The sequence below is a fragment of the Podarcis gaigeae genome, assembly GCF_964106915.1.
Source record: "Podarcis gaigeae genome assembly, chromosome: Z".
Lineage (NCBI taxonomy): Eukaryota > Metazoa > Chordata > Lepidosauria > Squamata > Lacertidae > Podarcis > Podarcis gaigeae.
Window position 1 is genome coordinate 13,529,748 of NC_139691.1, and position 27,954 is coordinate 13,557,701.

At 48.7% G+C, this 27,954-nt stretch overlaps 4 protein-coding genes across 13 annotated transcripts in view; 1 reads left to right on the forward strand and 3 right to left on the reverse strand.

The window, feature by feature from the left end:
* LOC310837129 (FK506-binding protein 15-like) overlaps positions 1 to 17,135 on the reverse strand; it is a gene marked incomplete at its 3' end in the record, with an annotated part of 74,880 nt that extends 57,745 nt beyond the window's left edge. The window contains exons 1-5 of the mRNA XM_083723197.1: positions 16,845 to 17,135; positions 13,169 to 13,278; positions 12,677 to 12,803; positions 11,818 to 11,887; positions 10,441 to 10,515 (exon numbers count right to left, since the gene is read on the reverse strand). Of these exons, the coding sequence (XP_083579323.1) occupies positions 10,441 to 10,515; positions 11,818 to 11,887; positions 12,677 to 12,803; positions 13,169 to 13,278; positions 16,845 to 16,987 (525 nt within the window). The 5' untranslated portion in view covers positions 16,988 to 17,135. The remainder of the gene's footprint in view (positions 1 to 10,440; positions 10,516 to 11,817; positions 11,888 to 12,676; positions 12,804 to 13,168; positions 13,279 to 16,844) is intronic.
* On the reverse strand, positions 478 to 5,552 carry LOC310837099 (uncharacterized protein; the record flags this gene model as incomplete). The annotated part of the gene is made up of 6 exons (XM_083723163.1): positions 4,931 to 5,552; positions 3,917 to 4,088; positions 3,236 to 3,372; positions 2,545 to 2,628; positions 1,672 to 1,779; positions 478 to 543 (listed from the first exon to the last, which is right to left on the reverse strand). Coding segments are annotated over exons 1-6 (597 nt in total), but the record flags the coding sequence as incomplete, so codon positions are not given.
* A 149-nt stretch (positions 17,136 to 17,284) lies between the features above and the next one.
* SLC31A1 (solute carrier family 31 member 1) overlaps positions 17,285 to 27,954 on the forward strand; it is a 66,269-nt gene continuing 55,599 nt past the window's right edge. Inside the window, exon 1 of one of the 2 annotated variants that reach the window (XM_083721443.1) lies at positions 17,285 to 17,338. Coding sequence is in view for 1 of the 2 variants with exons in the window: in XM_083721442.1 (XP_083577568.1) it covers positions 17,304 to 17,338 (35 nt within the window). In the remaining variant the exon portion in view is untranslated. The remainder of the gene's footprint in view (positions 17,339 to 27,954) is intronic. The other variant, XM_083721442.1, reaches the window with a different exon arrangement.
* The window catches only part of LOC310836289 (FK506-binding protein 15-like), a 31,954-nt gene continuing 25,448 nt past the window's right edge, over positions 21,449 to 27,954 (reverse strand). For 7 of the 9 annotated variants that reach the window (XM_083721367.1, XM_083721366.1, XM_083721365.1 and 4 more), the window contains 6 exons: positions 26,886 to 27,022; positions 26,197 to 26,280; positions 25,322 to 25,429; positions 23,612 to 24,189; positions 22,792 to 22,888; positions 21,449 to 21,963 (listed from right to left, as the gene is read on the reverse strand). In XM_083721367.1, coding sequence (XP_083577493.1) covers positions 21,883 to 21,963; positions 22,792 to 22,888; positions 23,612 to 24,189; positions 25,322 to 25,429; positions 26,197 to 26,280; positions 26,886 to 27,022 — 1,085 coding nt within the window. In that variant the 3' untranslated portion in view covers positions 21,449 to 21,882. The remainder of the gene's footprint in view (positions 21,964 to 22,791; positions 22,889 to 23,611; positions 24,190 to 25,321; positions 25,430 to 26,196; positions 26,281 to 26,885; positions 27,023 to 27,954) is intronic. The other 2 variants (XM_083721364.1, XM_083721363.1) reach the window with 1 other exon arrangement.

The following is a 27,954-nucleotide window of genomic DNA, read 5'->3' on the forward strand; positions in this document are numbered from 1 at the left end:
GCATATCATTCAACCTTTGGGCAAGCCACTCTCTGTTTCAGCCTCCCAACCTGAAATACGAAGAGATTACTAATACTGGCCTCCCTCACAGGACTGGGGTTAATTCTTACCATATCAGGTGTATGTATGTGAAGCACTTAAGGTGCCCTATAAATGGTGAGTCGGTTTTTGGCATATATAATCACACAAATACCCCTCCCCTTCTTGCCTTGCTAAACTGAAAGAGCTGAGACAACAGGGTTAATTTATTTTAATTGCACTTTATTATTATTTTCTTCAAGATCTGGTTTTGCCAAGGTTCAGAACTGGAGGTGAGCTATGGCAATAGGTTAAGTTTGGTTTCCACAGAGAGGAGCTGTTCAAGGTGATACCCACCGCTACTCCCAGCAGCAGCTGGGTCAAAAGTGTGTAGGGTACAGGTGTGTTTGGCAGTAGTGAATTAAACAGTCAGGACTTTGAAGTTAGACAAAGTCCCCAATCCTCCTCGGTGCTGCTGCTCCCCCTTTGCTCCTCCTGACTCTCCAGCAGCTGCAGAGTTGTTGTCTGGAACAAGTAGAGGGGAGGGGGGATTATTTACCACAAAAAAGACTGCAGCCCCTGATGAAAGTACTGTGTAATGGTTGGTCTCTAGACAGGACTCAGGAGACCAGGACTCAGGAGACCAGGAGACAGGCACAGCTAAGTGACTTTCACTTTGTAGTACCTTAGATACAACCTGTTATTTCTAGAGAGCTGGGCTTCACCCTCTTTACCGCTCCCATGATTAGTAATATGGGGCTAAATGCCACCCCAATCTCTGACCGGTGCAAGATTCCAGGGGTCTAGGCACTTAGTCTGTGTTTCCTTTGGAAATGAGGCACAGTGTAGACTGTGGTGTCATAATGATATATAGTTTATTTACACCTGAGCCTGTAATGGAGGGGGGCCCCCAGCATACACTTCAAGAGAGTCCCGTTTTCCCCATTGCTGCAACCTCTAATTCAAACTGTCAGTCTGCATTGTGCTCTGATCCTGCCTCTCCAGCTTGCTGCATTTAACAGACTGAAAGCCTTTTTTCTTTTGATCACACCATAACCAACTGAAATCCTAAAACTTCCTCCTAAGCAAAACTTTGGCACTCTCTTCAAACTCACTATCTCAAAGCTCTGGGTGGGGCTTCACCCATCTGGTGGCTGGTAGAGTGTCTGCCTTGCTGATGGCCCATTTTTCTGTCTGCAGCACATACTGTATACTAAAATTGGATTGATAAAGAGGTTAGCATGGCCTCTGCAAATTGGTGAAGTGTTCCATTTTTTAAAGATGTTTAATGTTTGACTATGTTTTATATGTGTGTTGGAAGCCACCCAGAGTGGCTGGGTATAAATAAAATTATTATTATTATTATTATCATCATCTTCATTATTAGTTCTCTAATGGCCCACCTCTCAAGCGATCTCCTCTCACAGGAAGCTGAGTCCAGCTGTTAAGCGTCTGACTTTCAGTTTCACTCTCCAAGCAGTGATTAAATTCTAACACTTACTAAACCCAGTAGTTATGGGCGTCTTGCACCCAAAACTCTGGCACCCAAACTCATGACATTTGGAACCATACAAAAAGGAAGAGAAATGATAGTCCAGTTCACTGAATCTGCATCTTATTCAGGTGTCAGGATCCATCTGCCCTGGGCTGTACCTTGATGGTGTTCAGGACGATACCCAGGACCTCCTGGCCGGTATAGGACTCCTCTAAGTTGAACTGGCCCCGCAGGGACTGGAAGACCTCGTTCATGATCTTCTTCACCTGGGGCAGGATGATGCCAAAGAGTCAGAAGGCAGGGAAGCAACACCAGCAAGGACAGTGGGCTTTCAAGAGTTTCAGGGCAGCCAAATGTGGTGATGATTTCATTTATTTTACAACGAACATACATTATCTGGATAGCATCCACATGCCAAGAGATGGATGGCATTGAATTGTGCTGTTCAGACTAACAGGTAACAATTCCTGATTGAAGTTACAGAAGTGTGGTTTGCCATTGCTTTTGCTGAATGTGACTAAGATTTCTCTCTACTGCTTGCTCCCCGCCACTTTCCTTAACACTTCTTATTTCAAGAGTACTTCAGGGATTGTAACAGAGAGAGGAACACATCTGTGTGTATTTTTAGGAGATACCTTATTTGTGAGACCCTAAACTGTTTTAAACTGTTGTTAACTGCTGTTGCCTCTGCCAACCTGGTGCCCTTCCAAAGGTTTGGGACCAGTTAGGCAAGTCACATTTCACACTGTACTATGGATAGGGAGTCCAGTCTCTCTCACTACAGCTTGTATACAAGGTAAAATCCCACCCAGCTGCCTGCATAGAATTTTTCAGGGTCCTCCAGCCTTTGACAACATGTAATTTATGAGTTGCTTTTTCAGCTAATGCTAAGCTCTATATACAGTAATGCAGTTCAGTCTCTGCATTACTAAACAGCATCACAGGCTCACAGCACAGATGTGTAACAAGCCTGTGGGACACGTTAGAACCACAAACCCTCCATCAAGACGTTTTAAGAGAGCCCCACTGACCTTGCCTTTCACAGGCTCTGGCTGTTCCTGCTGTGGTGACAGCTTCTTGTTCTCTGAGCTTCTTGTGGTTTTAAGCAGGGAAAGCTAGAAGAAAACCAGCATTAACTAAGTGGTGGTCTGCAGACCACAGTTCAGGAGCCCTTGTAATAAACAGTAAGCAGAGAGACCTACGCAGACATGAGAACCCAGCAAAGTGAGCAGAGGTGTTCCAAGGACAGGTGGCTCCTGCCCATTGAGGTGGGTGGGGCAGAAGGCAAGGAGCCCAATGACAGGCAGAGCCACATCCTGATTGGCTGTAAGGAAGAAGGCAAGCCAGTGGTGGCTGGGTGAGGGCAGTGCCCTGTTTGCCTAATAGACTAGCCTCCACTGACTGACCTCTAGGGGGCCGCCTGCCAGGAGTAAAAGTAGGTGGGGCAACACACATTAATTTCCCCACTTGTCCCTTTCAATCCTCCATTTAAGAAGGAAAGAAGAAGTCCTGCCAGATGGGCGGGATATAGATTATTTCATCATTATCATCATCATAATTATTATTATTATATCTTCCAGGGAGGCAAAGAACAGTCAAGGGTGCAAAGCTGGGGGAGAGGGGGAGGGGTGTGGCACTGGGAGAATCCTAAGGGTCAGAGAGAGTTTTCCAGGGAGCCACTTCTGGCCTCGGGTGATGACTTTTGCCACCCCTGGGCACTACCTTCTCCAGATTCTCCTTCTTAACGCGGAGATCAGCCAGCTCCTCTTCCAGGGCTGCCACCTTCTCATCCAACTTCTTCCCACTCAGCTTCTCCTCCTGGTATCTACTTTTCATGTCGTCAGACAATTTCTGAAGTTCTGTGGATATGGGGCACAGAGCCGGTTACAGTGCATGCCCTTGTTTCCATCCACTGCTGTAGCTAAGCCTAAGTACAGTGCCATCTGCACTATATGCTTTAAACACTCACAGCTTCCCAGAAAACATTCTGGGAACTGAGAACATTCTCTTAAGGGTGCTGAGAGGTGGTGGGACCCCCCGGTCTGCCACCACCCCCATCCACAATTCCCAGGCTGTTAAAATATGCTGGAAATGGCCACTTAAGCAGGGCTCTCTACTTCAACACAACTATTGGCAGCTGGAACAAACCACACTTCTCAGTCTTTAACAGCTACACTGCATGAGGCCCTAAGGAGCAGGACCTCCAGAGGTTGCTGGACTCCAACGCCCATCATCCCTGGCTACGCTTGCTGGGGCTCATGAGAGGTGAAGGCCAGTAATACTTCGAGGGCCACAGGCTCCCTACCTGTAAGCTAAAGAATTTTCTAGGATGATAAAACTACTCTGCATGTGCTTGGATTGTGCTCTTCTGCTATTTCAGCGCCTCCTCTCAGCTTCCCTTACCCGCCAGCTGTGCCTGCAGTTGGTTGACCTGGGTTTTCTGCCTCTCCGACTCTGTCAGGGCTTCATTCAGTTGGGAGTGGTAATCCATCCCCTTATTCTGAAGACAGATCAACCTCTGCTGTATTTGGGAGATCTGCACCATCCTTTCCGCTAGCTCCTTGGTGACCCTGACCTGCAACGCAAAGGAGCAGAAGAGACAGGAGAACATATGGGGAAGGAGAGCCCACAAGACCTTTCCTGGGAGGATGCAAGAGCTGTGCTTTTGGAGGCTCCCAAATGCTAAGAATGAGTCTCCCAGGAAACACCCTGCAGAACTGGTCTACTGGCAAGGCTATGAGGAGCGGGGGGAGGCAGAAGCCTTGGGCTTTTGAGTTAGTTCAGGAGAAAGCATGCACGACAAAGGTGCATAAAATGGAGAGCAGAAAAGATTTCCCCAGAAAATTCAGACAAAAGAAAGGACATCTTCACACAGCAGAGCTCTCTCCCACAAGATGGAATGAAGGCCACCAAGGTGGATGGCTTTAGCAATGGAGCAGGAAAAGCTATCCACAGCCAGCAGCCACAAGGTCTCCCTCCACCGTTGGAGGCAGCATGCTGTTCCTGGGAATTGCAAGTGGGGTGAGCGCAGATCCTGCTTGTAGAATTCCCTTTTGGGACATCTGGTTATGAGAATAAGACGGGCTTTGGGCCTGATCCAACCAGGCAAAAGCACTCAAGGAGTGTGCAGTGTAGGACTGGTGAGGGTGCGTGGCTTGGAAGGAGTTTTGAGGGCCAGACACATAGGCCTGGAAGGTGGCCTTTGGTCCAGGGGCCTGGAGTCCCCCCACCCCTGATTTAGGAAAACCCATTGTCACTGAAGCTGGGATGCCAAAGCACAGAGAGGCTTCGCAACGAGAGACACCTGCAGAAGGCGTGGGGTTTTCGCCTGCTAGAAGTATGAAATGGTGACCTGGAAAGTATGAAGGGAGTAAGGAAGTGCTCAGGTAATCAGGACACTCAAGGACAATGCCTCACCTGGTCCCACCCCTGATCCAGTGGCAGCATGTGCTAGAGAGAAAAGCGGCGACAAGGAGAGGAGAGTTAACACCACCAGAAGCAAGAACAGCAAGAGGGGAGGAAGGTTTATCAAAAGAGGCAATGGCATTCTGGGTTAAGCACACTCTGCTTATTCTGTGGTCCAAGGGCCGATTATATCACTCAAAATCCCAGCGGCCTCAGAGTAAGATGCATGGAAGATCCCTTAATGGCAGGGTTTGCACGCTGATGCCCAAGCAAGAACAGGCCACAGCAAACCTGGACTTGCATGCTCTCCCCTTACATCTCCTCCTCTCATGCGGCCAGGAACCCTGACACTTATGCCTAGCCATGGTTTGCTGTGTTGCCTGGGACAACGAGCTGCAGCTAACATCAACTATGGTTAATATCAAACACACCAACTTCAAATGTTTGTTTCTATAAGCTAACTTCAGAAACTAATTCTACTTAAGATTAATGGCTGTTCTCAGTCCAGACAACAGAGGAAGCAGCAGTTACCTAGAAGTGAAAACTCTCACACTCTTCTTCTTGGCTGCATAGGAGGAAGTGAGGGGGACGTTCACTGTGCTTGCTCACATCATGCCAATCCACAGTTTAGCATGGCATGTGAATGCAGCCAATGAGCTCTTACTGTAGACCAATGTGGTGCATTTTTTTTTTAGTCACTGTGTTAAATTTTAAAGGGACATTCTGTTGTTCTCTCAAATTCAACCTGAGGTGCTTTGCAAAGGATTACCTGAAGCTTATGAATCTTTTACCTGTATGTGCATGTATACCTAGCCAGTCATTTGTTCTGTTTTGTTGTTGCTGCTGCTCAGAAACGTAACTTCTTTCTGGCCCGCAGGCAAAGGGGAATAGTGACCTGCACTAGCGACTGTGAACTCCTGGGATAGCACTTGCCCTCCCCACAGCCTCAGTCACTTGGCCTTCCTGTTGTGGCTGTTACACTACCAGGGCTTACCTTCTCCTCTTCAGCATGTAGGACCCTTGCCTGGGTGTGCTTCATGGTCTTCTGCAGTGAGCTATTGCTCTGCTCAAATATGAGGTTGCTCTGCTCCACATAGCTGGGGGAATAATTTTTTTTTTGCACACGTGAATGTTTGCATGATTTGATAATTTGCATCCTCTCATGTAAATAAAGAAAACAAGGCAGTATATTTTCAAAAGCCACCCTATACTTTTCAAAAGCCACCCTAGGAGAGCTTCTATCCTTTATATCAGAATCCTAATAGTTCTTATTATTTTATGTTCCATCTTTCCTCCAATGAGCTCAAATACTGGTATATAGTTTTCCTCCCTTTTTATCTTCACAAGCTTGTGAGGTAGGTTAGGCTGAGAGAAAGTGACTGGCCCAAGGTCACCTTCATGGCAGAGTGGGGACTGGAACCCTGGTCTCCCAGATCTTACTCTGACCGACCCTCTTAATTGGAACCCCACACTGGCTATATTCCTGTATTCCTCTATTTATCCATCCAGCCCAGTACTGTCCACTTTGACTGGCAGCAGCCTTGAGGTGCCTGGGGATTGAGCCAGGCCACCTGAGCTTTAGGCTCCCTGCAGTATGGAAGGAAGGGAGTTAACAAACCTGAGCATAGTAGGAAGAGTCTATTAATTGGTAGGATACTCAACTGGCCTTTGGGACTCTGCCTCGGCCAAGCCCCTCCCCAATCCCACCTCATGACCTCCCGAAGGGAGCTTTAGCCTGGCTGGAATGTGTCCCTGAACTGTGACAGTGCACCTTGCTTCCCTGGACAGGTGTGTGCAGAAAGAAGCCCCACATGGTGTATTTTCTGGCTGCACAGAAGGCAGGAGCAGCATCTGTTGCTCTGTCCACTGGAGCCCCAGCCCAGCCCTGGAATGTGGCCCCTGCCAGGTTGTCTATGAGACAAGGTGGCCCTCAGGATTCTTTGGAGGAAGAATCTATTTGGAACGTATGATTTACTATGATTTATTGAATTTGTATACCGGACTTCATCCACCCAAGGTGGTACAGTGCAGATGGGGCCTGAGTTATGCAGCAGAGGTGAAGGCCGAAAGCCTCAAACACAGAGGTGGCAACCTGTTTACTGCAGAGTTAGCATGTGACACCTGGGAAAATGGAAGGCTAAAAAGCTAAGAGCACCCTCAATTTATCTCTCACCCTGGCTTTGGAGCTGGAGTAGGAGGAGTCAGCCATGCTGGGTCTGTAGCGGGGCTTTCTGATTGTGGCGCTGGTGAAGGTGTGAGGGAGTCCCTGGGGCCCAGGCTTTGTCCAGCGGAGTCAGCGCCCTTTGTAAACCACACCTAAGGGAGCAAAAAAGAGGCATCATGGAGTCTGATCAAGGCAACCACTGTCTCCATTTGTAGAACCTTATCCAGGCCATAGACCGACCACCCAACAACCTTCTGAGGTTCTCTTGGTTGCTAACACATTGGGAGGAAGACACACTCACCCGTTTGACTTCCACTTCAAAGGCCAGGGTTGAGTCCGGAGGAATGCGTTCAGCTTCTGCCAAAGGCCAGTAAGCCAATGCTGGCGGGACGAGGAGGAACCGCCTGCCTCCTCTCTTCATGCCAATTATCGCATCTTCCCAGCCCTTCAATTTCCAGAAATGGAGAACCAAGCAGAAAACAAGTTTGGGTGACCGCCTTCGCTAAGTGCCAGAACCACACAGCCTTCGCCAACCTGACGTCGTCCAGATACCTTGGACTCCAACTCCAATCAGCAGGCGCTGGCTGGGACTGATGGGAGTTGGAGTCCACAGGATCTGTGTGTGTGTTTGTCAGGTTGGTAAAGGCTGGTCGAGAGCAGGGCACAGGAATACTGACAGTTCTCTTGCACTCTTGAGGACAGTACTGTAGTTGAAAGCAGGGATGAAAACCATTCCCTCTGGGGAAACCTTCTTGGTGGGGAGGAGCATGCCAGGATTGGGCGGGGCTAGAGGGGAAAGTGGGAGGGGCAACAAATGTAATTTTTACCTTTGTACAATAGGCTACTTTAGAAACCCACTCATACTCCCCCCTCTGTCTCTCATCCAGAACAGCAAAAGGTAGCACTGGAGGTCCAGGACTGTTTTGGTCCAGGCCACAGAGCAGGCTTGGCAAGGGGCATGGCCTGGGGTGAATCCTGAGGGCCAGTTTCAGTCCCTGCTGGGCCTGAGGTTCCCCACCCCTCCTGTAAAGAAAGGGCAACCTGACTGACCAGTAGGGCAGGATCAGGAATTTTGCAGGAATCGAGGGATCCTGTTTGGGCCTCCCACTCCAGCAGATCCTGGCAGACGTAGACAAGCTGGGACAGCTACCTGCCTGCGGTTCTTGAGGAAGCCATTTGATCAGGGTTTGAGCTCAAAAAACATCACTCTATTCAGCCTTCCACATAGCCCAGGCTGCTGAACTCTGCTTAGATGTGAAACTGGAGGCAAGCATCCCTAACTGGGACCTTGCACTGCACATCTTACCTTGATGATTTTACCAGAGCCTAGCTTCACACGAAGCAACTTTGCGTTGTATATATTTGAGTCGAAAACCTGTTCCAAAAGTGGAAGGTCAATGGGGTGAAATTACTTTCAATGCAGAAGGTAATAGGTTCACATTCTGCTACTCCAGTTGCTGAGCCAACAGCAATGAGTATCGAAGGACAGGGCACAGCTCAGGGACACAGCACCTGTTTTGCCACCTCTGGAGAGCAACCAATGCAAGCCCCATGGAAAAGCACTGGCTAGAGCTCATTGGGGTTGGGGTCAAATGCACATTCAGCTGTGAAGCCTCAGCAAGTCCCTCTCCTGTTTCATTTCTTTGCAATGTTATTGAAAGGCAAAAGGATGGGGTTGTGGGAGAAAAGGGCTGTATGCAATCTATAAACCAGGAGTGGGAAAGCTGTGGCCATGCAGTGCTGCTAGAGACTTCAACCCCCATCACCCCCAGACACCCCCTCTGCCAGGTCTCACCTGCCCAAGACTACCGTTCTGGAACAGCCAGCCTGTAAAAGTGATCTCCAGGACATCTCCAGTCGCCACACCTTGGCCGTCTCCAAGAACAAGATCCTGGCACAGCACTGAGTCAGGAGAACGGATGCTGTTATACTTGGCAATGCACAGCTGCAAGGAGGAAGAACCAAGCCATTTGTGTTATTAGCCTGCATTGTCATCTGCACCTATGGAATCTGGCCCAGCACAGCACTGGCTGAAGACCCCAGGGGCCTGAAAAGGCCCCAACTGGCTACACCACCATTCCTTGTCCTCCCTGGATACTTCTTAGTAGTTGGCAGAGAAAGCATCTGGCGATTGATGCAAGAGAGCTGACCTCCCACGAACACTAGTTCAGGGTCTGCAGGTCAGCAACCCCCCCACCCCAAAATGCAATGCACGCCTCTGGCACCTGTTTGCTGAAGTCCACAGCCGCCATTTCTGATTCAAACATGATGGACCAAATCTGCCCCTGATCATCATAAAATGTGCAATAGTTGTTGGGATGCACCTGCAGAAAGAGAAAGGAGAAAGTGGAATTCTGAGCAGCAGACAGCCTCTGCTCAAAACAACTTTCGTCCTGATGGGTCTTGCTAAAGGCTTTGGGTTGTGTCCCAATGTTAGCCCTACTCAGAGCAGACCCATGAAAATTGATAGACATGATGAACTTTGGTGCATTAATTTCAGTGAGTCCACTGAGCACACACACACAAACATCAACACATATTAAGTGTGTCATGTTTAGAAATGGGAAAATGCTATAGGATTTCGGGGTGGAGGGCTACCCCAAGGGATGTAAGCTACAGTAGGATAGAGGGCAGAATGTCATCTACTTTACTTTGTTACCTCTAGGTAAGCATTTTAACCATAGAGGGGCCCCTTGGTTCTAACACTACTCAAATCTAATGGGTTGCAACAAGCATTAGCCCTACTTAAAGCAGACCCACTGAAATTAATTGACCACAGCCGAGACCTCATATGCAATGCACATTTCAAACAATATCATACCACCAAAGAATCCTGGGAATTGCAGTTTGCAAAGAGTGCTGAAATGTTGTTGGGAGATGCCCCTACTCCCCTCACCAAAGGGCTACAATCCCCCCCAGTTCTGTACGAAGAGGGACTGACCGTTGAAACATGAAGATCGCTGGGTGTGACCTTGGGCCAGTCACTGCTTCTCAGCCTCACCTCCCCCCACAGGGTGTTTGTGGGGATTAAATGAGGCAAAAAGAGAACCACACATGCCACCTTGAGAAAAAGGAGGCATAGAAATGCAAAAAATAAGCAAAAAGGCAGACCATTAGGTTTCCGGGATTTTTTTGCATCAATTATTTTTGCTGACATTCTGGATGCACAAAACCTGGCTTATGCAGAGTGATTTCTGTTACTACATGAGAGATCTCAAGGCAGCCCCACAGGGTTCCTAGAAGGTCTGCTGTACAGGAGCGAACCAGCTCCACACCTCCTTAGCTTCAGCAAAATGTGTTGCATTGTGTAACCTCAGCCTATGCCATGGTCCTTGCAGGTCTTAACACCAAAGCTTACCGTGAATACAAACCAGGCATCAATCCTGGCGGTCGCAATCTGCTGCTGCTTGCTGATGTAAAGAAGCACTCTGTACTGGATTCCACAAGAGATGGAAGGACAGAAGAAAACAAGAGCAAAAGTGAGGAATCAAAAATTACGGGGCTGGCTGTTTTGAAAAGCACCTGGAGCTCTTCTTATACCAGGTAGCATTTCCACAGCACCCCAACAGCCAAATGACACATTAACATACAAATGCATCAGAGGTGTTCATCGTAGGAATTGCTTTGGTTGCAGGTGCCTGGCTTAGTTACATGTGGAGTGCCTTCGTTACAATGGAGCGGGCGTGGGGAGCCTTTGGTGCTGAGCTTCAACACCCATTGGCTCTTGCCAGCATGGCCAGTGGAGAGGGGTGATGGGAGCTGTCGTTCAGCGAGATCTGGAGGACCAAAGGATCCGTACACCTGGAGAAACCAAGGGGTGAGATCTGTCCTTTTCCGGCCAATTAGCTAAATGAGAATGACAGCCCAGTGTTTTATCCTGTCCCCACCACCCTCACCTGCAACAGCAGAGTGGGACAAGGCAATCATACCAGAGTCTTACTGGAATAAACACACATGTTTCCTGACATATTTTATCTGCTGATTGTAAAACACCTGTGAATCCTTTCATAGCAAAGTGGGGTAGAACAAACCACTGAAGAGCTGGCTGACTGGGCTGAAAAGGACAGGGGCTGGAAAAACTGAATCCCTTTTCCAACATAAGCTGCTGAAACCCTCTTCCTTTTTTGAGTGGTGGGGGACGTTTATTGGTTTTTCAAGCCACGACAAAGTTACCGTCTCACCTCCCTCTATCCACTCCGCACACAATACCCCCTCGGCCCTTCTTTTGTCGAGATGCTAGTCCACATGGTTCTAGTTAAATAAGAGCACAGGGAGCTGCCTTGGACTGAATCAAACCACTGGTCTCTCTAGCTCAGGACTGCCTACTCTGACCGGCAGCAGTGTCCCCAGCCCTACCCAGAGGAACTAGCGATTGGATTTGGGAGCTTCTGTCTGCAAAGTGGATGCTGTGTTACTGAGCGACAGCCCCTTCCCTGGTGCGAATACTTTTTGTAGAGAAGTGAGGTCAGAATAAGAAAAATGGGAGCTATAACCCTTGTGAGCTGATTAGACAGAACGAGACAGGAGCCAAAACAGCACCTTTGCTTTTTCCAGAGTAAGACACCATCAGAAACCAGCATTCAGAGAAAGGGAAGCATTTCCTCAGCCCAACCTACATCAATCCGGTATCCTCCAGATGTTTAGGACCAACAGCAACTGTAGTCTCAAACATCTGGAGGACAGCAGGTTGGCAGAAAGCCAGGCTACTTCAAGACACCACACCTCCTCCTCTTACCTCCTTGGTTGCATTGCTGCCCACTACAGCTGCTCCATACTTGCCATGTTTCACATATTTCCCATTGGTACTGGAGTGAGAAGAGAACACCTCTTAGCTTCCCACAATTGTTGCCACCATGCCAACCCCATGGGTTATATTAAGCAGCTCTTTACAAAGACTTCCCAGGGGTTGTTTGACTCCCATCAGCCCAGGCCATCTGGCCAACAGTGAGGGGTGATGTGGGGGGTGAGCGGTAGCACTCCAGCAACATTTTATCAGCCCACAAGCTCCCCATCCCAGGAGGTCTCTACCCTCAGTTCAGTTCAGTGTTGGCTGGTGCCTCATTGGGGTGAATGCAGGGAGCCCAACTCTAGGTGGCACCAGAGCCAATGACAAGAAGGACCAGCTAAGTCTAGGGCTGTCCCCATCCTCCTCCTTGCTGTGTTCTACCATGGCAGCATGGAGGCTGAGGGGGAAGAGGAAGCTGACAGGCATTCCTGCCCTCTGGATCGGTTGGATGTAAGAAGGCAGGTAGGTGGGAGGCAGCTGAGGGCAGAATGAGGGGGTACCTTCCTACTGGACCTGCTTTCACTGGTGTGGCATAAGGCAAGGAAATCAACAGCACATTGAGCCAGAGTCAATGATATCCACAGCCTGATTGGCTGGAAGTAAAAAAACAACAACAGGCAGGTGGGGGCAGGCTGAGGTTGAGTTGGCAGTGCCCCATTCGCCCTAATCGACCACCCCCCACTGTTGTTCAGCTGCACCTCTTTCCGAAGAAGCCAGGCAAGATAGAGAGTTGATTGCAAAAGATGTGAGCACAGGACCTGGGTAGCAAGAACACACTGCAGCTCATCCCCTCTACTGTAGTACTCACAACAAATTTGCATGAACAACTGTAGCGAAGAAAACTGACCGCACTGCTGCAGTGGGCACAGGAGGAGCAGTAGGTGCAGCAGCAGCAGCAGCTGCAGGAGGATGCTTCTGGGTAGACAGACCTGCAGCTAGAGCAGCACATGAGAAGGGTAAGTGCTCTGTTGCAAACAGAGCATTGCTTGCAAACATCATGCTAAGTTAGCTCCCTTGTCTTGGGACCAAGCCAGTTGTTCAGATTAATGAAAAACAGGAAGTTGCCTTGTATGGCGTCAAACCACTGTGTTCATCTACCTCAGTGTGGTGAATACAGACCACCAGCACCTTTCGGGGGCCCCAAGTCAGGGGTCTCTCCCCAGCAGTACTTGGGAGTTGCCACAGAGCAACCCAGTTGATTCTGTGGGGCTTCAGAACCAAAGGTTGGACTAGATGGGCCACTGGCCTGGTCCACAAGGGCTCATCTTATGTTCCTAGGCATTGTGAACAGTTTACTTACCGGTAGCTGGATGACTAATTTTGGCCCGCTTGGATGGCCTGTATTGGAAGAGCACATTTCCAGATTCTGTAGCTGTCTGATCCTGTCCAAAGAGAGAGGCCAGCCTGGTCCTGGGCAGAGAGAAAAGTAACCCTTCACTTCATTCACAGATGCTCATGTTTCACTGCAGGTTGGCGATTTTGTTGGAGCCTTCCCCAAAGACCAGAGGGTAATGAATTCAAAAACTAGAATCCTGTCAGTGATTAGGATGCTGGCCACATGACCCGGAACCTGTACGCCAGCTCCCTCAGCCAATAAAGCGAGATGAGCGCTGCACCCCAGAGTCGGTCACGACTGGACCTATGGTCAGGGGCCCCTTTACCTAAAGGAGTAGACACATTGTGAGTCTTCTCTAAGCAGAACTTAGTTGGAGACAATCCCTTCTTTTTCCTATCAAGTTTCTATAACCTCTCTTAAGAACAAAAGGAAAGCTGCAGGATCTGGCCAAAGGCCCAGCGAGCCCAGCATTCTGTTCTTACAGTAGCCAACAGAACCCAAGCACAAGAGGCCTCTCCCCTCCCGTGTTCAGAAGCCCTGCTGCCACCAACTGGGTGAGCACAGCCATGGTGACTAAACATTGCTAGCCTTCTCCTCCCTGAATTTTTCTAATCCTCTTTTAAAGTCACCCAAGTTGGTGGCCATTCCTGCCTTCTGCAGGAGAGTTCTGTAGTTTAACTGTGCATGGTGTGAGAAAGTACTTTCTTTTGCCTTTCCTGAAGGTCTTCTAACATTCAGCTTCATCGGATGTTCACAAGAGGGAGGGAAACTGTTCCCTATCCACTTTCTCCATGCCATGCCTAATTTGATAAACTTCTATCCTATTATCTCTGAATTGCTTTTTGTCTAAACTACAAAGTCCCTAAAACTGAAAAGGCCGTTGCCCAATTATTGCACCCAAGCTTTTATAGAACCTAGTACAGTGGTACCTTGGTTTTTTAACAGCTTAGTTCACAAACTACTTGTAACCCGAACGCTTCAAACCCGGAAATAAGTGTTCAGGTTTTCAAACTTTTTTTGGAATCTGAATGTACTTCGTTGGGGGGGGGGGGCATTTTCGTTTTGAGTACCACACTTCCAATGCCCGCTCACTTGCTGCTTGACCTGGGCTTCCCTTATCATTATTTTTTAAATTAAAGATTTGCTTGTTTTACAGAAGTATGTGTAATGTCTCTCGTATTTTTTCCTCTTGCTTTTTATATCGGTTCTGGAGGTTTTGCTGAACATGATTAGAAGGGACCAGTTGGTTAAAGGTATACAGGTCGGAGCCAAACAGTACAAACTGAGAGCATTTGCAGATGATTTAGTATTGACGTTACAGGAGCCAGAATCTAGTACTAAAAGGGTTTTAGAACTGATTCAAGAGAGATACGAAAATCTATCCCGTATCATCCCTAAGCAGTTCTTCTAGGATTCCAGCTAGAGAAAAACCACAAGTGGCAACAGGCATGTTTGAGGGGCTCCCAAAAGAAGCAAGCGGAAAAGAGATTGTGAGCTTGGCTTTTCCTTCTGGGGAGAGTGACATTCTGGGATGACATAGATCAGGGGTCAGCAAACTTTTTAAGTGGGGGGGGGGCAGTCCATGGTCCCCCAAACCTTGTGGGGGGCCGGACTATATTTTGAATATTGGGGGGGCATGTGCAGTTCTCCATAAATTTCTGAAATACAACTCCCACTGTCCATTTCGGGTGACTTTTTGTTATTCTGACCTTTGCTCACTGCCAGTGTTGCCAAAAGCAACAGTGCAGTGCCCTTATTTTGAACACCTGAAATGTCACAGTGTAAAGGGCACTAGAAATCTTTCTTAGTGTCCCTTTTGTAGAAGAAATCTAAGACCACAAAACACCTCCAATCAGTCCAGTTACTGGCACCCACTTTAGGGCAGGAGTTAGAATGCCAAATTGTGACCTGGGAGATCAGGGTTTAGATCCTCACTTAGAGATGAAGCTCACTTTGTGACTCTCTCTTAGTGTAACATCAGCACAGAAGAAGTGGAAACAGAAAGCTAGAATTAAGGTAAAGGTACCCCTGCCCGTACAGGCCAGTCTTGACAGGCTCTAGGGTTGTGCGCTCATCTCACTCTAGAGGCTGGGAGCCAACGCTGTCCGCAGACACTTCCGGGTCACGTGGCCAGCGTGACGAAGCTGCTCTGGCGAACCGGCACCAGTGCAGCACTCGGAAACACCGTTTACCTTCGCGCTATAAAGTGGTACCTATTTATCTACTTGCACTTAAGGGTGCTTTCGAACTGCTAGGTGAGCAGGAGCTGGGACCGAACGACGGGAGCTCACCCCGCCGCGGGGATTCGAACCACTGACCGTGCGATCGGCAAGTCCTAGGCGCTGAGGTTTTACCCACAGCAAGGGAAAATATTTTACCACAGCACAGGCAACAGGCACTTGTATGCAAATCAACCCCTATGTACATTCATGGGGAAGTTCAGTTGAATTCAGTGGAGTCTACTCCCCAATAAGTCTTGCATTTTAAGAATAATCCTCCTTTCCCCATTAACCCTTGGGCCGAACTTCCTAGTCCCAAACCACTACTAAAACATAATGTATTCCCTCACTCTACAAAAGGTGTGGGGTTCCTTTGGGCTTCTGGATTGTAGCGCCTAACTGCACATATTTGCAGACAAAGCCCTCTGCATGTGCTCGGAATCACCCTTCGCAAGCCTGCACCCCCCACACCAGCCCCACATGCAGCCGCAGCCCCACATACAGCCCCAGAACCACATACTGCCCTAGCCCCACATACAGCTCTAGTCCTACATGCAGCCCCAGCCCCACATACAGTCCTAGCCCACCACCCACCCCAGCCCCACATGCAGCCCCAGAACCACATACTGCCCTAGCCCCACATACAGCCCCAGAACCACATACAGCTCTAGTCCCACATGCAGCCCCAGAACCACATACAGTCCTAGCCCACCACCCACCCCAGCCCCACATGCAGCCCCAGAACCACATACTGCCCCAGCCCCACATACAACACCAGAACCACATGCAACCCCAGAACCACATACAGTCCTAGCCCACCACCCACCCCAGCCCCACATGCAGCCCCAGAACCACATAGTGCCCTAGCCCCACATACAGCCCCAGAACCACATACAGCTCTAGTCCCACATGCAGCCCCAGAACCACATACTGCCCCAGCCCCACATACAACCCCAGAACCCCACGCAACTCTAGAACCACATACTGCCCCAGCCCCACATATAGCCCCACATATAGCTCTAGAACCCCATGCAGCCCCAGAACCCCATGCAGCCCCAGAACCACACACAGCCGCAGCCCCAAACCCACCCCAGCCCACATGCAGCCCCAAGCCTCACATGCAGCCCCAGCCCCACATACAGCCCCAGAACCACATACGGTCCCAGCCCCACATGTAGCCCCAAGTCCCACATGCAACCCCAGCCCCACATGCAGCCCCAGCCCCACATGCAGCCCCAAGGCCCACATGCAACCCCAGCCCCACATGCTGTCACAGCCCCACATGCTGCCCCAACCCCACATGAAGCCGCAGCCCCACATACAGCTCTGGTCCCCTCACACAGCCCCGCCCCCTCACGCGGACCCCCAGACACCCGCACACCCCGCATCTCCCCCCACGCAGAGAGGCGCCGCATTCTCACCCTCCCGTCGGAAGCTGGAAGGCGTCGTCTTCTTCATCCATGTCCCCCAACATCCTGACGGCCCCTCGCTCCCCGCGCCCCTCGGCGAAGCCCAAGCCGGGAGGCGAGAACCGCAAAGTGCGCGGCTGCAACTTCTCGGCCATGGCGCAAGCGCTGGGCTGCGGAAGCAAAACTAGCAAACCAAAGCGGCCGGCGGCATTCGCGGTCCCCAAACGGGGCAAACTTCCACGCGGAGGGAAGAAACGCGTCCCGGGCGACACGAGCGATCAGCTGCTGCCGCTGCCGCGATTTTGGCGGCGGGACTCTTTAAGTTTGACGGAAAGGGAGGGGGACACGGCTGGACCAATGGGAAGCTGGTTTCTGGGAGAGGGAGGCGGGAGGGCGGGTGACGCTCGCTCGAGGCTGGCCAATGAGGTGGCGCCTCCGCTCGCCGGGCGAAGAAGGGACGCGTCTGAGGAGATGGAGGGAAGGAGGAGAAGGCGAGGAAGGCGCAGGTAGCTAACTTCCGATTCTTCTCATTGTGCTATTTACACTTTGGCAAGACACATTTCTTTCTTCTTATTTAGCGTTCTCGCTTTATATCCATGAACTTTTACTATGTACATTCTCCATATTCCAAGATTCATTCCAGGTCTGTCAGGAGATTAACGTCGTCACGAAATTTAAAGATCTTCCTTAAATGTTATCCGATTTTGATTAACTTTTGGTATTGAATTTCCTCTTATTCTCCCTGTTGTTCTGGCAAGTTGTAGATCTTCTATCATTTTTGCTTGCCAGTCCGTTTTTGTGGGGATGTGGAGCAGAAACAGCAGATTCAAATTCTTTGTACTCATTCAAATCCTAATAGATGTTGGTTAGATCGGACAAATAGCTGAAGAGGAAACTGAGCTGGTGTAGCCAATAATGTGGGATTTAAGAGGTTTGGTGATGCATTTTACTCTAAACACCCATGAAATGTCATAGAAAATAATCCAACTCTGGGATCATCTCTTGAGGTTAATTATTGCACTGAACAAGTGATGTGTGCCTTTCATTCCCACACATTGCTCCAGTAATGTTTGCAACTGAGGCCTACATTTCAAGAAAGTTCCAGGAATCAGTGAACAGAAGCACTGCTGATTTTTCTACAATGTCTTATAACGAGCTTGTAAAGCTTGTGTAACCTGGGTAGCCAATTCAAAATTTGTGGTCACCAGAACATGCCCTTGCTACAAAGAGCCTGCTGCAGCACTGGAAGATGGTGTAAGATGAAGGACAAAGATGCAAGGGTGTGGTATCTTTCCTTATCTCTGCACCTGCATCATCTTCCTCCAGCTCAGAGCCAGAAAGGTAAGACAAGAGGTTTGTTTTGGCTCTCTGTCCACACCCGGCAAGTGCAGAACTAAAGCAAGCTGTAGGCTTCTAACCATGTTTGGGACTGCGGAGAGCGTAATTATTTTTATCCCTCAGCGGCTCTAATGTCAAAAGAAGGCCTCAGACCTCCCTCACAAGAGCACATCTGACTCCTTGCCCTGATGAAGGAAGCAAGCAAACAGGCCTTTTTTTCTTCTAATAAAGAGTTAACTTCTCTTAATCCATATGATTTCTTGCTGGCTGGCTCGCTGAGAACAAACTACCACAGAAGGAGCATGGTGTGTCCTCCACCTCTCCTCTAACACCCCCCACACTAATATCACAGACACAGGTACTGTCCAGGATTCACAATGGCACCCAACATCCAAACATCAATGAAGACCCCCCCACACACACCTTGAGCACTCCTGAGCTGAATCTAGCAATCATATCTCTACTTGTGGCTGAATATATGCCACAAAACGAGCAAAGTCATGCCAAACTGAAATTTCAGTCTGCCATCTTGATCCAAAATGGCACCCAACATACAAACAGCAATAAGGTCTGCCGCCCCACCATGGGAACTCTCATGCCAAGTTTGGTATTATGGATGGAGAGCTGTCCAATTGCATAGAAGGCAAATGGGCAAACCATTTCCCAACATATCAGTCAGGTCAACATATTCTTCCAGCATGACATTGAAAAAGTGGGGGTGGCGTGGGAGGGAGAGTTGGACTCCCCAGAGTTGGAATTAATAGATGGCAGAAAAAGGCAGTGTCTTGTCAATACATAATTCCATTTAAAAGCTGTAAAATCATGAGTCCCAGCTCTTGGGAGCAGGAAAGAAGGGTTTGGGAGCGATTCACTGATAAATGTATTTATGCACTGGCTCAATGGGAAAACTTTAGAAATTCATAGGAAATCACTCATTGTATCTATCTTCTCCGTTCCAATGGCATTTAGGACCCATGGAAGGGAGGTATAAGGGGAGGGGTGAGTGAGCCCACCATAATCCCTGAGATGTACAGACACATCTGCAGGGCCTTCCCAAGGAGTCATGGCCAGTGATATCCAACCACCTCAATCACAATGCCTATCCATCCTATAGCGGGATGAAGCCGGACAAGACAGAGGGGTGTATTTGATTTGACTCAGGGACCAAGGAGCTGTAAATACTTTCCTTGTACTGGGATGGGAGTAAGTGTCAAAGACTATATTTGCGTGACAGGGGTATGCCTGGATCTCAGGTTCTACCCAAGACCACATCTTTTCTGTGACGGATCTATGATGTCTCGATGATGCATCCTGAGATGTATTATGGGAAACTTTAAAATACGGATGTAACCATTGATGGGGGCTTCTGGCTGCTTTGTCTTTGTGGCAGTGGGAAGTCTTGTTGCAACAAGAAAGATCAGGCCTACTAGCTGCTGTTTTGTTTCTATCACCTGGCTAAAGTCTCTTGCTTGTGACGCTCAACCTGAACCTATGGGAATCAAGGTTAGGTGATTGTGGGGTGCTCCAAGGACTCCCTGTTACACCTGAAATGGAAGGGTCTGAACTGGCAACCCTGGTGAATAGCCTTTGCTGTTATGTAAGTTTGGAGTGTGTGACAGGTGGAGTGTGTGAAATAGAGAGAAGCTATGAAGCTCTTTGGTACGATAATTATAATGTTGGAAGCAGGGCTTTTTTCAGCTGGAACTTGCTGGAACTCAGTTCTAGCACATCTCAGGTGGGCGCTATCACTGGCAGAGGAAGGGGTATGTGGGTGCGGGCTGCCCTGGGTGTCATCCCTGTGGGGGAACATCACTCCGCCGCTTCCCTGGGACACTCGCCATGACTCCCTGGGACGCTCGCCACACCTCCCTGGGGACACCTTGTCCCTGCAGGTGGCTAGCCCCACCCCCACGGCCAGCTAGCCTTGCCCCAGAGTGCACAGCACTAGCTCTGGGTACCATTGCCATTCTAAGACAATGAGGGAGGTGTTCACGGTGAATTCTGGCACATATCTTTCTAGAAAAATGGCACTGGTTGCAGACCCTCCAAGTGTCCATATTTACCAGGGATGTTCCTGATTTAAAGATGCCATCCTGGTTTATGATTTGATCTTGGAGTGTCCCAATTTTTCCTTAGGATGTCCCTATTTTCAATGGAGAAAGGTTGGAGGGTATGGAGTTATCCGTCCCCTGAGCCATCTGAAGGCAATCCTGTATAGGGAAGTTTTTAAAAAAGTAATGTTTTATGTTTTTATATATGAGACTTCCGGCGTGGTGCGCTCAGTGGTTGGTCGAGGGAAAGTGCTCTGCATCAGTGGAGCATGCCCAATCACAGTAAACTGGAACTGGGGAAGAGTGAGACATTTCACAACATGCTGTGCCTGTGACTACTTTCTTTATCCTGAGCAAACCGTTTTCTATGACTGCCCTTTCGGACTGATGAAGCATGTAGCGAAACCTGTAATATATCCGGAGAACAGGTCTCCTTTTGCCCACTTGCGTTATTCTCACCAGGGTGGTGGCTTTGATTTGCCTTCCTGTGATTGATCCATGCAAACGGCTTTGTGTTTCCAACTCAAGACCTATTGAAGAACATCTCATCCAGTTCAATCTTTGAAGAACAGCTTTGAAAAACCTTTTCATGTTCTCCAGTGTGCTACCCTTGCCATTGTGGCGGCACAGGGTTGCCATTCTGTGATTGGACTTATGCTACTTGTTGAACAGTTCATTTATCCAGTTTGTAGAATGTTTATTGCACATGCAACTTGTTAAGATACAGTTGTACATTTATACACTCCATGTTTACAGTATCTCCAGGCTTTGTTTTGCACATGGCACCTTAGTATGTTTGTTGCTTGAATGGTTACAAGTCTAGCTCTATTCTAGAGATTATTCTAGTAAATTTGGTTTTATACTTATAAGCCAGTTTGTGGTGGTGGTGTTTTGCTGCATTATTATTACTGTCACCACATTTGATACTTTTGTATATACTTTGTAGTTTTGTATCAGAGATGAGGACCAAGGTATCACCTTCTGCATATCATTCAACCTTTGGGCAAGCCACTCTCTGTTTCAGCCTCCCAACCTGAAATACGAAGAGATTACTAATACTGGCCTCCCTCACAGGACTGGGGTTAATTCTTACCATATCAGGTGTATGTATGTGAAGCACTTAAGGTGCCCTATAAATGGTGAGTCGGTTTTTGGCATATATAATCACACAAATACCCCTCCCCTTCTTGCCTTGCTAAACTGAAAGAGCTGAGACAACAGGGTTAATTTATTTTAATTGCACTTTATTATTATTTTCTTCAAGATCTGGTTTTGCCAAGGTTCAGAACTGGAGGTGAGCTATGGCAATAGGTTAAGTTTGGTTTCCACAGAGAGGAGCTGTTCAAGGTGATACCCACCGCTACTCCCAGCAGCAGCTGGGTCAAAAGTGTGTAGGGTACAGGTGTGTTTGGCAGTAGTGAATTAAACAGTCAGGACTTTGAAGTTAGACAAAGTCCCCAATTGACATTTGCTACCGAGAGAGAGTCACCCCTCTTCCCGCCAGCAGTCTCAAAAACCACAAGTTAAGGCCACCTCAGCCCAGATGAGCAATCTGGGGAGGGCCACAGGAAAAATCCCAGCTCCATCCATCTCAGCCCCAGATCAGCAATCACTGAAGCTCTTGAGAAAAGAAAGTATTGCCATGGCATTTCCCAGGCCGCTCATCCCAGCAGGTACAGGTCATCGTCGTCGTCATCATCATCATCAAAGAGTGGGGTGGGGGGAGGCCGACCCTTAAGGCTCTGAAACCGAGAGAAAGAAAGGCAGGGTTAGGTCACTGCTGCTTGGCAGAGCAGGTGGCCAGCTGAGCAGGACCATCAGCAAGGCAAGCAGGAGAAGGAAGCCAAGAATGTGGGCTCTAGCTTTCTCCTAGTAAGTCGCAGGGTTGCCCCTTATGGGACTCAGCAGGGAGGACAAAACTGGAAGTAGTTGGCTCTGCTGCCTGTCAGTGGCTATGGCTCCAGCTATTGTTATTTTTGAATAGTGAACATTGACCCTAATAAAGTGATTGGACTGATTGGACTGAAAGCATGCTTGAAACATAAATATGAACATGCCACAAAACCGTAACAATACAGTGCCCCTAACAGCCACAGGAAGGATTGGTGGTGCCCTGGTAACAAAACACCATCACTTTAGTTTATCAAACACCTATTGAGGGCCTCAATAGGGTTAAACCACAGCGCCTAGGGCTTGCCAATCAGAAGGTCGGCGGTTCGAATCCCCACCACGGGGTGAGCTCCTGTTGCTCGGTCCCTGCTCCTGCCAACCTAGCAGTTTGAAAGCATGTCAAAGTGCAAGTAGATAAATAGGTACCACTCTGGCAGGAAAGTAAACGGCGTTTCTGTGTACTGCTCTGGTTTGCCAGAAGCGGCTTAGTCATGCTGGCCACATGACCCGGAAGCTGTACGCCAGCTCCCTCGGCCAATAAAGTGAGATGAGCGCCGCAACCCCAGAGTCGGCCACGACTGGACCTAATGGTCAGGGGTCCCTTTACCTTTACCTATGCCTTCCACCTTAAGCCGTCCCAGATGGCACCATACACCACTGCACCCCCTCAAAGCTCTTACCACCTCTTCCTCGTCGTCGTCTTCTGCCAACAGAGTTCCCAATGCAGATGGCTTGGGAGTGGCAACTTTGAAGAAACCACCCTTGTCCTCAAGAAGACTGCAAGAGAAAAAGACAGAAGGAAAAGGAGAGCTGGAGTGATGCAGTGGTTAACGGACCAGAACCCTGGGAGACCAGAGTTCAAATCTCTACTCAGTCCTGAAGCTCATTGGGTAGTGCCTACCTTACAGGGTTGATGTGGGGATTAAATGAGGGAGTGGGGGAGTGCTAGCACTGATGTCAATGAATGGAGCAGAGGGGTGTTGAGAATTCCATTCCTCCCGTACTGCAGATGTGTGTGGGATTGTTACATGTCACATGTCTGTTTACATTCCAGCACTGATTGTGGGAGTCTTGTGAGAGGAAGTTGAGATATGCTGTTTCCGCTCTGTATAGCTTTTGTTTTTTGCCGCTCTCTCTCCGAGGAAGAAAGACAGAGAGAGGAGCCATGTTTTCTTTGTTCTGTTACGTTTGATTTAATTTGCAATAAATTAGGCTTAGATGTTACTCCTCAAGGCTGAGCTTCTGTTTTGAACTCTGCTTACTGTGTGCTCATGTCCCTGGATATGGGCCACATCAGTGTGACGGGAGACCCGAGGAATGAATCCCAGGTGACGCTGCAGTTGGGGGGAGGCAACAGGCCTCGGTGTTATCACCCAACAAGGGGGAGCCAGGGTCATGTGCCTTAAACCCCATGCTATTAGGGGGTGGGGGGGAAGGCACGGAAAGGCAAGAGACTCATAATGGGTATAGTACCCGTCCCCCTCCCGCCCTGGCACAGACCTGGAATCCGCTTCCATGGGGCTGGATGCTGGTCTTGGCTGTGAGGCTCCAGCCAAGTCCTGCTGCTTGTCGGCTAGAGCAGCTTGAGAGGTGGGGCCAGCTGTGTGCTGACTTGCCCCACTCTCCTCCTTGCCCTCTGGATCCCTTGTGGGCCCCTCCATTGCAGGTGCCGTCTCATCTGCCGCTGGATTTGGAGGTGCCAGAATGGCGGTGTCTTTTGTGTCCATTTCACCCTGAGTGCTTGGCCTCTCCTTCTCAATTCTGGTGGAGAGCCTGAGAGGCGGCCTTGCAGTTTGAGCAGAGGCTGCATGAGTTTGTTCAACCGGTGCTTCCAAAGAATGAGCCTCAGGAGCTGCAAAAAGCAGTCTGTCTTGGGCTCCTTCGAGAGCGGTGAATGGCGGACTGCTTGAGCTTTCCTTCAGATTAGCCAAAGGTGTGGGGGATGCCACTGGTGCTGGTTCTCGAAGAGAGTTGCTGTGGGGATCCCCATAAAGGGGTGCAGCACTTGGTCCTTCCTTCTCGGTGCTGCTGCTCCCCCTTTGCTCCTCCTGACTCTCCAGCAGCTGCAGAGTTGTTGTCTGGAACAAGTAGAGGGGAGGGGGGATTATTTGCCACAAAAAAGACTGCAGCCCCTGATGAAAGTACTGTGTAATGGTTGGTCTCTAGCCAGGACTCAGGAGACCAGGGTTTGAATCCCTACTCAGCCACACAGGCACAGCTAAGTGACTTTCACTTTGTAGTACCTTAGATACAACCTGTTATTTCTAGAGAGCTGGGCTTCACCCTCTTTGCCGCTCCCATGATTAGTAATATGGGGCTAAATACCATCCCAATCTCTGATCGGTGCAAGATTCCAGGGGTCTAGGCACTTAGTCTGTGTTTCCTTTGGAAATGAGGCACAGTGTAGACTGTGGTGTCATAATGATATATAGTTTATTTACACCTGAGCCTGTAATGGAGGGGGCCCCCAGCATACAGTTCAAGATAGTCCCGTTTTCCCATTGCTGCAACCTCTAATTCAAACTGTCAGTCTGCATTGTGCTCTGATCCTGCCTCTCCAGCTTGCTGCATTTAACAGACTGAAAGCCTTTTTTCTTTTGATCTCACCATAGCCAACTTTAATCCTAAAACTTCCTCCTAAGCAAAACTTTGGCACTCTCTTCAAACTCACTATCTCAAAGCTCTGGGTGGGGCTTCACCCATCTGGTGGCTGGTAGAGTGTCTGTCTTGCTGATGGCCCATTTTTCTGTCTGCAGCACATACTGTATACTAAAATTGGATTGATAAAGAGGTTAGCATGGCCTCTGCAAATTGGTGAAGTGTTCCATTTTTTAAAGATGTTTAATGTTTGACTATGTTTTATATTATGTGTTGGAAGCCACCCAGAGTGGCTAGGTATAAATAAAATTATTATTATTATTATTATCACCATCTTCATTATTAGTTCTCTAATGGCCCACCTCTCAAGCGATCTCCTCTCACAGGAAGCTGAGTCCAGCTGTTAAGCGTCTGACTTTCAGTTTCACTCTCCAAGCAGTGATTAAATTCTAACACTTACTAAACCCAGTAGTTATGGGCGTCTTGCACCCAAAACTCTGGCACCCAAACTCATGACATTTGGAACCATACAAAAAGGAAGAGAAATGATAGTCCAGTTCACTGAATCTGCATCTTATTCAGGTGTCAGGATCCATCTGCCCTGGGCTGTACCTTGATGGTGTTCAGGACGATACCCAGGACCTCCTGGCCGGTATAGGACTCCTCTAAGTTGAACTGGCCCCGCAGAGACTGGAAGACCTCGTTCATGATCTTCTTCACCTGGGGCAGGATGATGCCAAAGAGTCAGAAGGCAGGGAAGCAACACCAGCAAGGACAGTGGGCTTTCAAGAGTTTCAGGGCAGCCAAATGTGGTGATGATTTCATTTATTTTACAACGAACATACATTATCTGGATAGCATCCACATGCCAAGAGATGGATGGCACTGAATTGTGCTGTTCAGACTAACAGGTAACAACTCCTGATTGAAGTTACAGAAGTGTGGTTTGCCATTGCTTTTGCTGAATGTGACTAAGATTTCTCTCTACTGCTTGCTCCCCGCCACTTTCCTTAACACTTCTTATTTCAAGAGCACTTCAGGGATTGTAACAGAGAGAGGAACACATCTGTGTGTATTTTTAGGAGATACCTTATTTGTGAGACCCTAAACTGTTTTAAACTGTTGTTAACTGCTGTTGCCTCTGCCAACCTGGTGCCCTTCCAAAGGTTTGGGACCAGTTAGGCAAGTCACATTTCACACTGTACTATGGATAGGGAGTCCAGTCTCTCTCACTACAGCTTGTATACAAGGTAAAATCCCACCCAGCTGCCTGCATAGAATTTTTCAGGGTCCTCCAGCCTTTGACAACATGTAATTTATGAGTTGCTTTTTCAGCTAATGCTAAGCTCTATATACAGTAATGCAGTTCAGTCTCTGCATTACTAAACAGCATCACACTGGCTCACAGCACAGATGTGTAACAAGCCTGTGGGACACGTTAGAACCACAAACCCTCCATCAAGACGTTTTAAGAGAGCCCCACTGACCTTGCCTTTCACAGGCTCTGGCTGTTCCTGCTGTGGTGACAGCTTCTCGTTCTCTGAGCTTCTTGTGGTTTTAAGCAGGGAAAGCTAGAAGAAAACCAGCATTAACTAAGTGGTGGTCTGCAGACCACAGTTCAGGAGCCCTTGTAATAAACAGTAAGCAGAGAGACCTACGCAGACATGAGAACCCAGCAAAGTGAGCAGAGGTGTCCCAAGGACAGGTGGCTCCTGCCCATTGAGGTGGGTGGGGCAGAAGGCAAGGAGCCCAATGACAGGCAGAGCCACATCCTGATTGGCTGTAAGGAAGAAGGCAAGCCAGTGGTGGCTGGGTGAGGGCAGTGCCCTGTTCGCCTAATAGACTAGCCTCCACTGACTGACCTCTTGGGGGCCGCCTGCCAGGAGTAAAAGTAGGTGGAGCAACATACGTTAATTTCCCCACTTGTCCCTTTCAATCCTCCATTTAAGAATGAAAGAAGAAGCCCAGCCAGATGGGCGGGATATAGATTATTTCATCATCATTATCATCATAATTATTATTATTATATCTTCCAGGGAGGCAAAGAACAGTCAAAGGTGCAAAGCTGGGGGAGAGGGGGAGGGGTGTGGCACTGGGAGAATCCTAAGGGTCAGAGAGTTTTCCAGGGAGCCACTTCTGGCCTCGGGTGATGACTTTTGCCACCCCTGGGCACTACCTTCTCCAGATTCTCCTTTTTAACGCGGAGATCAGCCAGCTCCTCTTCCAGGGCTGCCACCTTCTCATCCAACTTCTTCCCACTCAGCTTCTCCTCCTGGTATCTGCTTTTCATGTCGTCAGACGATTTCTGAAGTTCTGTGGAGGTGGGGCACAGAGCCGGTTACACTGCATGCCCTTGTTTCCATCCACTGCTGTAGCTAAGCCTAAGTACAGCGCCATCTGCACTATGTGCGTCAAACACACAGCTTCCCAGAAAACATTCTGGGAACTGAGAACATTCTCTTAAGGGTGCTGAGAGGTGGTGGGACCCCCCAGTCTGCCACCACCCCCAGCTACAATTCCCAGGCTGTTAATCTATGTTGGAAATGGCCGCTTAAGCAGGGCTCTCCACTTCAACACAACTATTGGCAGCCAGAATGAACCACACTTGCCAGGATTCCTTGGGAGAAAGCCATGACTGACTGTAGTGGCATGATAACGCTGTATAGTGGGGATGGGGCCTCCGTGTAACTTTAAAGACATACAGGTGAAACTTGAAAAATTAGAATATCATGGAAAAGTTCATTTATTTCAGTAATTCAACTTAAAAGGTGAAACTAATATATGAGATAACTAATGACATGCAAAGTGAGATATGTCAAGCCTTTATTTGTTATAATTGTGATGATCATGGCGTTTAAAGACATATCACATGTTTCTTCTCACTCTTACACCGCTCTGCTCTTGCATGCAGGGCAAGGAAGGTGCAGAATCTGCACAAACCCATTTTCTATTATGTTACATTATGTTAATGTTTGTAAGCTGGAGATTCATGTCAACAAAAAGCAGCATAGAAATACAATCAGTCAAGTTTGTAGAGATTAGAAGTTTGTCTGAGTTTTTAACAGCTACACTGCAGGAGGCCCTAAGGAGCAGGACCTCCAGAGGTTGCTGGACTCCAACGCCCATCATCCCTGGCTACGCTTGCTGGGGCTCATGAGAGGTGAAGGCCAGTAATATTTGGAGGACAACAGGCTCCCTACCTGTAAGCTAAAAAAATTTCTAGGATGATAAAACTACCCTGCATG